This window comes from Gossypium arboreum, chromosome 4 (genome assembly GCF_025698485.1).
Source record: "Gossypium arboreum isolate Shixiya-1 chromosome 4, ASM2569848v2, whole genome shotgun sequence".
NCBI classification, from domain to species: domain Eukaryota; kingdom Viridiplantae; phylum Streptophyta; class Magnoliopsida; order Malvales; family Malvaceae; genus Gossypium; species Gossypium arboreum.
The window spans coordinates 97,806,206-97,818,751 of NC_069073.1; the positions used below are offsets into that span (position 1 = coordinate 97,806,206).

The 12,546-nt window shown below is 36.0% G+C and overlaps 1 protein-coding gene across 1 annotated transcript; it reads left to right on the top strand.

Moving 5' to 3' along the window:
- The first annotated feature begins 428 nt into the window (after positions 1–428).
- On the top strand, positions 429–2,426 carry LOC128291599 (uncharacterized). Its single transcript, XM_053026783.1, has 5 exons — positions 429–861; positions 972–1,070; positions 1,547–1,647; positions 1,998–2,071; positions 2,294–2,426. Exons 1-5 carry the CDS (start codon positions 429–431, stop codon positions 2,424–2,426), a joined length of 840 nt encoding a protein of 279 aa, XP_052882743.1.
- Positions 2,427–12,546: the final 10,120 nt, after the last annotated feature.

Sequence of the window (12,546 nt, forward strand, 5' to 3'; positions counted from 1 at the left end):
GTGAGGAAGCAAAACAAGCCTTCTTTCAAATGATGAATGAATGGTTTACCCAGTATCTGAGAACAAACCCTACTGTACAACAACCTCCCCCACCTGCTCCCCAACTGATTCTTGAGGTACCACAAGGTGTTGAACCTGTTAAAATTGGTAAGCCTCCGATAGATAAAATCCACAAACATTAGGCGGAAGAATTTAGAGCTACCGCAGATAATGATCTGGAAAGGGCTGAGTTTTGGCTAGAGAATACTATCTAGGTTTTTGATGAATTATCTTCTACACCTGCTGAATGTCTAAAATGTGCAGTATCCCTACTAAAAGATACAGCTTATCATTGGTGGAATACCATAACTTCAGTGATACCGAGAGAGAATGTTACATAGTAATTCTTCCAGGCTAAATTTAGAAAGAAGTATGTGAGTAAAAGGTTTATGGATCAGAAAAAGAAAGAATTTCTAGAGGTCAAACAAAGAAATACGACTGTGTTTGAATATGATGTTCGACTGAGTAAATATGCCAGAGAATGGGTTTTGACCGAGGATAAGATGTGTAAACGCTTTGAAGAGGTTTTAAATAAGGATATCAAGTTATTGATTGGAATTCTCAAGATAAGGGAATTTGCAGTGTTAGCTAATCCAACCCACAAAGCTGAAGAATTGAGTAAAGAAAAGAGACAAGTCGAAAGAGAGGCTCGAGTTTCTAGAGAAAGAACTATGAGTAAATCACAATCATTTGTTTCTAAGAAATTAAAGAAGTATTATGATCGTGTTACCACCTCTACGCGATATTCTGAAAGAAAGCGGGGCTCTCAACGTTCTAACCCAAGGTCTTCATCTCCATCTGTAATCAGTGTGGATAGTGTTGGTAACCCCAAACCTAAATGTAAACATTGTAACAAATTTCATCATGTCGGTCTAGAAGTGGAGCTTGTTTCGGATGTGGTTCACTTGATCATTTTCTCAGAGATTGTCCAGAAAGAGTTGAAAAGGAGATAGAACCAGCTCCAAAGCCGAGTAATCCTGTCTCGAAGGGTAGACCACCCCATCACCCTGGTAATGTTAATGGTAGTCAAGGTACTACCAAGGATACAATAATTATCCTGTAAGGACATATACTATTCATGCTAGAAAAGATGCCTCTGCGCTAAACGTCATTGCTGGTACATTTTCTCTACTTAATACTGATATTACTGCATTGATTGATCCTGGTTCCACATATTTATACATATGCACAAACCTAGTGTCCGTTAAAAATTTACCTGTTGAATTCACTGAATTTATGGTTAAAGTTTCAAACCCCTTGGGCCAGTATGTTATGGTGGATAAAATTTGTAAGAACTGTCTGTTGATGGCAAAAGGTTATTGCTTTTGGGCTGACTTGATGTTATTTCCATTTGATGAATTTGATGTGATCTTGAGGATGGATTGGTTAACCCAATATGATGCAGTGGTGAATTGTAAACAGAAATATATTGTATTGAAATGTGAGAATGGTGAATTACTTCATGTTGAATCTGATAAACTGGATGGATTACCTAATGTGATTTCAGCAATATCAGCACAGAAATATGTTAAAAAGGGGTATAATGCCTATCTTGCGTATGTGATGGATACCAAAGTATCTAAGTCAAAGATTCAGTCAATGCCGGCTGTATGTGAATTTCCTGATGTATTCACAAAGGAATTACCTGGTTTACCACCGAATAGAGAAGTGGAATTCTCTATAGATCTTATTCAGGGTACAACACCTATATCTATAGCACCCTACAGAATGGCTCCTACTGAACTGAAAGAGCTGAAAGTACAATTACAAGAATTGATTGACAGAGGTTTTGCACGACCTAGTTTGCGTCGGTTCTATTTGTAAAGAAGAAGGATGGAACATTGAGGCTGTACATTAATTATAGACCGCCCAACAAAGTTACAATAAAGAACAAGTATCCATAGCCTCGTATTGATGACTTGTTTGACCAGTTAAAATGCGCCACTGTATTTTTGAAGATTGATCTCCATTCTGGTTATTATCAATTACGGGTAAAAAAATCGGATGTACCAAAGACAGCTTTTAGAACCAGGTATGGACACTATGAGTTCCTTGTGATGCCATTCAGCTTGACAAATGCACCTACAGTGTTTATGGATTTGATGAATAGAATTTTCAACCCGTATTTAGACAGGTTTGTGGTGGTATTTATAGATGATATTTTGGTTTACTCTCGAAATGAAAATGAGCATGCTGAGCACTTGAGAATAGTGTTGCAAACTTTGTGAGAGAAACAACTGTATGCCAAATTCAGTAAATGTGAATTTCGGTTACGGAAAGTCAGTTTTCTTGGGCATATAGTATCTGCTGAAGCTGTCAGAGTAGACGGGAATAAAATTTCAGCCATTGTTAATTGGAAGCCACTGAAGAATGTGTTTGAAGTTTAAAGTTTTCTGGGACTAGCTGGTTATTATCGGAGATTTGTAAAAAGTTTTTCAATGATAGCTTCTCCGATGACTCATTTACTGCAAAAAGATGTAAAATTTGAGTGGACTGATAAATGCCAATAGAGTTTTGAGAAGTTGAAGGCTTTATTGACAGAAGCATCAATGTTAGTTCAGTCAGAATCGAGTAAGGAATTTACAGTTTACAGCGATGAGTCATTGAATGGTTTAGGTTGTGTTTTGATGCAAGATAGTAAAGTAGTAGCTTATGTTGTAACAGCCTAAAATTCAGTGGTGTCAGAATAGTGATTTGAGATCACTAAATCCAACAAGTGAGATTAGGAAATTAAAATAAAATAATATTTAGAAGTCGAGTGAGGTATTAGAAATATTTTTAAATAGTTGAAATTAAGATTTAAAAAGAAATTATTAAATAAATTGAGTTGAAAACAAGGTATCGAGACCTCGATTTCGTAAAACCAAGTCAAAAATATTTTTATAAATATTTATGGAGTGTTAGTAATGTGTTATTAAAATTTTGTTAGAAAATTTTAACGTTTGGGTAGTCAATTGAATAAAAAAGACTAAATTGAAAAAGGTGTAAAAGTTTCTAGAAGGATTAAATAGCTCAATTGTCAAACAATGAAGGACTTAAAGAGCAAAATAGCCCAAGGGAGATTTTGGGCGGCATAAGCAGAGGAAAATCAAAAAAAATTGATGAAATAAGGGCAAAATTGGAATATTGCAAAATTAACTAAATAAAGATAGGACTAATATAGGAAATATCTAGATTTCTCTTCATTTTTCCTCATTCTCATTAGCCAAAAACTCCATAGGAGGGTTTTCTAAGCTAGTTTTTCATAATTTTTGCATCAAATCAAGAAATTGAAGATAAACGAGGAAAAGATAAAGTTGTCGAATAGTCCCTGAAATTTCTACAACTACTGCAAATCGTTCCGGGTAAGTTCATACGGTTAAATTATCAATAATTTAAATTGTTCCTGAATGATAATTAGTATTTATTCATATTAATTGTTAAAAGTAAGAAAATCATGTGCTAAAGCTATGAAATTGAATCGATTATTACGGAGAAATGGAACGCAGGAAATGAGTACGATCGTTCAGTGAAAAAGATGAATTGATAGTGAATTACCCAAGGAAACCGAGATTCAGCATTTGTTGCAAATTCTCGTGTTTGGTTTCTGTTTAGCTCTCACGGGCTTTCGTTAACTCATATGAGTTTTAGTTAACCCTTACGGGTTTCAGTTAAACTCTTAGGAGCTTCAGTTTAACCCTTTCGAGTTTCAGTTTTAGCTTTTTTAAACTTCCATTTAACTCTTATGGGTTTCCATTTAGCTCTTATGAGCTTCCGTTTAACCTTTTTTAGGTTTCCGTTTGGCACTTATGTGCTTCAGTTAGCCTCTAGGCTTCAGATCACGATGTACTCAAATCCATAAGTCGTTCCTTGAATGGAAAAGTTGGTAAATAGACAGTGGATCATGTGCGGAAGAATGTGAGTAATATTATTATTGTTATTATTGAGCTCAATTAAGTGATTTTATCAAATAAGTTGTGGTTGACAGGATAAATGTCAATTAATGAAATGTCCTTTTGTTTTAATTATAATGTGTTCAATGTTCGGTAAGATTTATATTTAAAGCTGACGAACTTACTAAGCTATATTAAGCTTACTTGTGATGTTTATTGTTCTTTGTAGATTAACGAGGGGGTCAGAGGATCAGATCAACACATCAAATCACACTATCTAGATTACTCCAGTAAATTTTTTTATGCATCTTAAGGTTTATATGGCATGTATAGGGTTTAATTGAAAGAAAGTGAAGGTGTTATAAACTTAGTTATCAACATTTTGAACTAAAACAATTTGGACAGTAGCAGTAGTCTAACTTTGAAAATTCACCAAAAATTTTGGAAATTGAATTAGAAGTTGAACAATATAAGAAATTAAAGTCTATTGAGTCTAGTTTTACATAGAAGAAACGTTATAAGCAAAACAATTTCATATTATGATATATTTAAATTTTGTGTTTAGAATGATTTTGATTCCCTATTCGAATTTGAAAAATCATTAAAATTTTATGAAAAATAATTAGGGTTAAAATTTATATGCCTATATTATAAATTAGTCTATTTTCAATAGAAACAAATAGAAACATCATCCAAACTCTGTACTATGAGATAATTAATTTTTAATAAAGAAAGGTCAAAGCTGTCAAACAGCAAAACAGGGTTAAGTTTAAAGATTTTACTGTACTTATTGGCTAAACCATATATTCTAAAAATTTTATGGTAGAAATATATTTAAGTCTAGTTTCAAAAATATTAAGCAGATCTTAACTTAGAATTTAGTAGCTCAAGATATAAATAATTTAGTGACCATTACTCTTAGAATTTAGTAGCTCAAGATATAAATAAAGTGACCATTACTCGAGTGGACAGCTTTGATATAAACATAAGTAAATAGTGGAATTATGTGTAACTATTCTGTAAACTCTGGTAACATCCTGTAACACTATTCTGATGACGGATGTGGGTTAGGGGTGTTACATATGCTTCACGAAAGCTAAAGCCACATGAAAATAACTACCCGACACACAATCTTGAATTGGTGGCTATAATGTTTACATTGAAAATCTGGCGGCATTACTTGTTTGGTGAAAAATGTCACATATTCACCAATCATAAATGTCTAAAATACTTGATGTCATAGAAAGATTTGAATTTGATACAGCGCAGATGGCTTGAGTTATTGAAAGATTTTGATCTTATTATTGACTACCATTTGGGAAAGGCCAATGTAGTGGCAGATGCTTTAAGCAGAAAATCCCTGTGTACTTTGTGAGCGATGAATACATGATTGTCATTATCTGATGATGGTTCAATCATAACTGAGTTAAAAGCTAGACCAATATTTTTGTAACAAATCTTTGAAGCTCAGAAAAATGATAGTAAGTTGCAAGCAAGACGGGTACAAAGCGAATCAACTCTTGACTCAAAATTTCAGATCGGATCTGATGGTTGTTTGCTATTAAGAGGTAGAGTATGTATATCGAAAAGTTCAGAACTAGTACAGAAGATTTTGAATGAAGCTCGCAATGGTAACATGTCTATTCATCCTGGTAGTAATAAAATGTATAATGATCTGAAAAAGACGTACTGGTGGTCGGGAATGAAACGAGATATTTCTGAGTTCGTATCTAATTGTTTGATATGTCAGGAAGTAAAAGCTAAACATCAGTTGCCTTTTGGACTATTACAACCAGTTACGATACCGAAATGGAAATGGGAAAGAATTACTACGAAATTTGTAACGGGATTACCCTTGTCTCCAAAGAAAAAAGATGTCATATGGGTAATTGTTGATCGGTTGACAAAGTTTGCACACTTTATTCCGGTATGTATGGATTATTACTTGGATAGATTGGTTGAATTATATGTTTTTGAGATTGTCAGATTCCATAGAGTGCCCGTTTCCATTATTTCAGATAGAGACCCTCGGTTCACATATCGATTTTGGAGTAAATTGCAAGAAGCTCTGGGTACTTAGTTGCACTTTAGTACTGCATTTCATCCCCAGACAGATGGTCAATCTGAACGGGTAATACAGATCTTGGAAGATATGCTTCGGTGTTGTGTACTTGAGTTTGAAGGTAATTGGGAAAGGTGTTTGCCTTTAGTTGAATTTGCTTATAATAACAGTTATCAATCTAGTATTAAAATGGCACCGTATAAAGCTTTGTATGGCCGAAAATGTAGAACTCTATTATATTAGATAGAACTCAATGAGAAAAAGTTACACGGAGTTGACTTGGTTCAAGAGACCGAGGAAAAAGTGAAGGTAATTTGAGACAGCTTGAAAATAGCCTCTAATCATCAAAAGTCCTACATTGATTTGAAACGAAAAAAAATAGAATTTCAAGTCGATGACAAAGTATTCTTGAAAGTGTCGCCTTGGAAGAAAGTTCTCCAATTTGGTCGCAAAGGAAAACTGAGTCCACATTTCATTAGAACATATAAGATTACTGAAAGAATTGGACCAATTGCTTATCGGTTAGCTTTACCACAAGAACTTGATCAGATTCATAATGTTTTTCATGTGTCTATGCTACGGTGGTATCGATCCAACCCATCACATGTTATCTATCCAACAGAGATAGAGATTCAGCTTGACATGACATATAGTGAAGAACTGATCAGAATCTTAGCTCGAGAAACAAAAGAGTTAAGAAATAAAAAAGTAGCTTTAGTAAAAGTTCTTTGGCAACGACACGGTATAGAATACGCTACCTGGGAGCCAGAGGATACTATGAGGAAGCAATACTCGAATCTTTTTACTAGTAAGATTTTTTAGGACGAAAATCCCTAAAGGGGAGAGAGTTGTAACAACCCATTTTTCAGTGAAATCGGAACAGTGGTTTCGGGACCACAAATTCGATCCAAAAATAAGGTTTATTTTTATTTCATTATATGGTCTGTATTATAATTGGCATGTCGTGTGAAAATTTTGACACAAAAATTTTATCGATTAAGTGCTTAATTACGAGAATGACTAAATCTTATAAAATGAAAAAGTTGAATTCTAGTAGCTATAAAGATCAAATAGCTATGGAATTCAAAACTTATTGTCCTTATATGGTAATTAGATCATTAAGAAAAGTATGTAGATTTTTCTTGATGACTGTCATTATTCTGAGCTTCCCGAATCTCTTGCAGAAACATTGGTCTAGCTCTCAACTCTGCTAGAACTGAACCATCTTCTAACAATGCTAGATTGGCGTTCAGTACTCTTAACGCAAATAATGATTTTCTACTCAATGCATCGGCGACCACGTTTGCCTTTCCTGGGTGGTAGTCGATAATCAACTCATATCTTTAATAGCTCTAACCATCGTTGTTGTCATAGGTTCAACTCCTTTTGAGTCATCAAGTACTTAAGACTCTTATGATCGGTGGATACTCTGCATTTCTCACCATACAAATGGTGTCTCCAAATTTTCAGCGCGAACACTACAGCCACTAGTTCCAAGTCATGGGTCAAGTAATTTCTCTCATGTGTCTTTAGTTTTCTTGAGGCTTAGGCTATAACCTTGCCTTCTTGCTTGAGCACACACCTCAAACCATTCAATGGGTCAAGTAATTTCTCTCATGTGTCTTTAGTTTTCTTGAGGCATAGGCTATAACCTTGCCTTCTTGCATGAGCACACACCTCAAACCATTCAAGGAAGCATCGCTATATATCACAAATTCTTGTCCGACTCCAGTTGCACTAACACTGGTGCTTCGGTCAACAAAGCCTTTAACTTCTCGAAACTTTGTTGGCACTTCTCTGTCTATCCGAACTTGACATCTTTCTGTAATAACCTCGTCGCTGGAGTAGCGATTATTGAAAACCCTTGAACAAATCTTCTATAGTACACGGCCAAGCCTAAGAAGCTTCGTACCTTAGTCACATTCTTTGGCTGTTTCCACTCAACAATAGCCGAGATCTTGCTTGGGTCAACTCTAATCCCATCACCCAACACGATGTGTCCTAAAAATCCAACCTCCTTAAGCCAAAATTCACTCTTACTAAACTTGGCATACAATTTCTTGTCTCTCAAGGTCTGTAACACAGTTTTCAAATGTTTCGTATGTTCACCCTCATCACGTGAGTAAATCAATATGTCATAAATAAAAACGACTACAAACGTATCTAGATACGGTCAAAAAACGTGGTTCATCAAATCCATAAACACCACTGGGGCATTAGTCAAACCAAAAGGCATGACAAGGAACTCATAATGCCCATATCTAATCCGAAAAGTAGTTTTCGGTACATCTTGCTCTTTAACTCTCAACTGATAATAACCAGACCTCAAGTCTATCTTGGAGAACACGTGGCTCCCTTCAACTGATCGAATAAATCATCTATCCTTGGCAAAGGATACTTGTTCTTCACAGTTACCTTATTGAGCTGTCTATAGTCGATACATAACCTCATCGACCCATCTTTCTTTTTCACAAAAAGTACTAGAGCACTCCACGATGAAAAACTTGGTCTCGCAAAGCCCTTAACTCTTGCAACTGTACCTTCAATTCTTTCAATTCCATCAGAGCCATCCTATACGAAACGATCGAGATGAGTGCCGTACCGGGGACCAACTCAATTCCAAACTCAACTTCCCTCACTAGAGGTAACTCAGGTAATTCTTCTGGAAACATATCTATAAACTCACAAACCACTGGTACCGATTTTGTAACATCCCAAAATAGGGCTTAGTCGGAATAGTGGTTTTGGGACCACAACTCCGACATCAAAATATTTATTTTATAATTATTACAAGGCTTAGAATATGAAAATATGCATGTGTTAAAGTTTTATGAATGAATTCTTTAAGTAAGTGCCCAATTGGAAAATTAGGGACTAAATTGAATAAATTACAAAACTTGGATTCTAGAAGCAATTTGCATGAAATTGCTTTAGATTATAAGGTATGTGGGAGCAATTTGCTCAATTTCTAAGTTTTTGGACAAAAATGAGCTTGCATGGATGAAATTTCACAGAAAGAGCTTAAGGGCATTTTGGTCATTTGGCATATTAATGAAATAAAATGGGAAAAAGAAGGAAAAAATCAGCCATTCTTCTCCCTTGTCCAGTTGAAATTCCTAAGCCACCATAGCTAGGGTATCCAAGCTTTTCAAGCTCATTAGTAAGTGCTCCCAAGCCCCGTTTTTATTGTTCTTTGTAATTTTGAGATCCCGGTAGCTTACTCTCTCCATTTCTACCCATATTTCATGCTAGGGTTCATGTTTAAAATTTTACCCATGCATGAGTTACTTGTATTTTGATGTTTTATGGAGGAATATGAAAGTTTGAGGTGTGTTAAACAACTTTTCCTAGGTGATTTTCATGAAAAAAAAAACCCCTAAAGGAACCTTTTTGCGAAAGTTGTAAAATGTGTGGTAGAAATGTGAAAATAATAGAAAATTTGGGCTACCATAAGAGGGAAAAGTGTTCATCTAGGCTTGAGTAAGGTAGAAATTGCATGCGTTTCATTATACGAGCCTAGGGGCTAAATCGTAAAAATATGAAAGGTTAGGGGCAAAATGGTCATTTGGACTGGGGGTGGAATTTAGACTTGAAATGTATAATGTGGAGTGTTAATGATCTATTTTTATTGTTATAGACCCCGAGGAACAAATTTCAGAGGTCGATCGAGGAAAACGAAAGGTTTCGGAATAACCGAAACATGACACTGAAACGAATACCAGGTAAGTTCGGATAACTTAAAGTAAACACTCAATGTGCCTAATTATATGATTTATGAATGCATGATGATTGCATTTATTAATAACATGAAATTCTATGAAATGCATGTTTAAGTATGAATTGTGATAAATGTCTCGGTTCAGGTTAAAAAGGGAATTCGATGGATAAACCATGATTGACATGTGTAATGAGGTCCTGCATGTGTTGCAGTAAGGATTTAGCCCAGACGGGTAATCTGTTGATCTCATTTATAAAAGGATCTAGCCCAGACGGGTGTTCCTTAGAATGGTCGAGCCTCCCGAAGAATATGTGTGCGTTATGGATTTAGCCCGGACGGGTAATCCGATTAGGATCTGAATTTAGCCTGGACTGGTAATTCAGATTCGAGCTCAGTAAAGGTGTTTGTCGTTATAAGGGATTTAGCCTGGACGGGTAATCCTGACATCACCTTATGAGTTTATAAAATGGGGGATTTAGCCTAGACTGGTAATCTCGCCATAAGATGTGAGGTTCGCGGGAGTGCATATCTGAAACGATCATAGTACAAATTGACGGTAAATGGATATTCCATAAAAATTTCCTAGAAACTCAACGAGATTATTGTGACATATATATACAAATGAGATGTTGAATGATGAGCTCATCTAAGATAACTTTCATAGTGCATTGCTATGTGACTAACTCATTGATTGAGTGTACATGATAGGGAAGCCATCCAATGCTCATTGAATTTATTACCCAATTTGATTGCATACTAATTACTTGGTAAGTTTACTTTTCAGTTATTTGAGCTTACTAAGCATGAAAATGCTTACCCTTCTCTTTTCCTTGTCTTTCTCAGAGCTCGAGGACTCGTAAAGATTAGAAGATGGTTGAAGAGTCAGCATTCTATCAAATAGACTAGCTTTGGTATAAAGACATTTCTAAATTGTTCAATGGCATGTACAGGTCTTTTGAGTATTTTGTTATATGTGTCATTTGATTTTCCAAATGAAGGCTTGTAAAGATAAATCTATCTTTTTGTTTATGGCCATAGAGATCGGCTTGTTTTGAACTAGGCTATGTCCTACAAAATTTCCATGCAAGTTTGTAATCATGTGCGATGGTTGAATTCCAATTGGCAATGAGTCATAAGAACGAGCCAATCTTGAATGTATTAAAGTGGTATGACAACACATAAGTACAAGATAGGAAATAACCTAGCATGTACAAAACCAATGATATGAGGTTTCCATGCTATGAGTTTTTGCAAAGATCATTTATGAGAGCATAATTGTATTTTACTTTGTTTTTAATATTCATTAAATATAAGTGTTAAAAGGGGGTGACCATAAGTTTTGAAAATAGCCTAATAGGGTCTACATGGTTGGGTACACGACCGTGTGCCTAAGCTGTGTGTGACATACGGGACACACCCGTGGACGTGTGGCATGGTCGCGTGTCTCCTGCATCTAAAATGGTAAGTCTGTTAAGTGAACACAGGTGTGTGTCTTGGTCGTGTGAATTTAACAGAATGCTCAAGTCTTGGACACGGGGTGATTGCACGGGCGTGTGACACTTAAAGTTAAAAGAAAATTTCCAAGGTGCCCAAAACTTATCAAATGTTCTCGGTTTTGTCCCGCACACCTTTAGGCACCTTTTAGGTCTCGAAGGCCTGTTTAAGGGAAATGATATACATATTTGAAAAGTTTTAAATTAGAGCACAACTTAGCGACTTGATTTAATATGTTTATGAACGTGAAATCTCGGTAACGCCTTGAACCCTATCCTCGGGTCGGATACGGGTGAGGGGTGTTACAGATTCTATCTTCAACTCAGACACTTGAGTATTCAACACAAAATCAAGATAAGCTTCATATCCTTTTCTCAAATATTTCTCAGTCAACATAAACGTATCACCACAGGTGGTTTATTCGGTTTATTTGGTCCAACCTGAAGGATATTCTCGTCTTCACATTTCAGTTCGATAACTTTTCTCCTACAGTCCACTAAAACACTATGAGATGTCAACCAATCCATCCCAAGAATTTCATCAAATTCATTAAATGGAAATAACATCAGGTTAGCCGGAAAAAAATAACCTCTAATTGTCAAAGGACAATTTCTACACACTTGATCTACTAGCACATGTGTGCTTAAAGGATTGGACACTTTTATCACAAACTCAATGGACTCTACTATCATGTTCATACGAGGTAACAAATCCGTACAAATATAAGAGTGGGTAGACCCCAGGTCAATTAAAGCAACAACAGATATTTCATGGATAGAAAAGGTACCCATAATCATGTCGGGGGACTCTACCTCTTCACTGGCACGAACAGCGTAAGTCCTTGCAAGCGCTTTACCCTCGGACCTCACTGCAGTATCTTTGGATGCACTTCTACTAGAAGCCCCGCTTCCAGGGTTCTTTTGCGGTCTACCCCTTAATGGAGCACTACTTGCCTTCACTTCTTACTTTTTCTCTCCCTCTTCTACATCAGGACAGTCTCGAATGAAATGGTCCAATGACACGCATTTAAAACACCCCCTTTCTTTACCTCGGCACTCACCGAAATGGCGTCTACCACATTGCGAAGACTTTAGCCTATTTGGCTGAGCACTACCAACACTCGCGACAGAAGTAGTCTGAGCTCTAGAAGTTGCGTTTTATTGGTTCTTGTTTCTATTCGAGAACCCTATTGAAGTATTCGATCGAGTCGTGAACTCTCTTGATCTTTTTTATGAGGACTGATGTGACTTCCCTATCTATCTTTTATTTGTATCCTGTGACTCAAAAGCTGCTTTCCTCCTTTCTTTAATTAGCTCTTCGGCCTTACAGGCTCTTTCAACAAGTGCTACAAATTCTCTTAG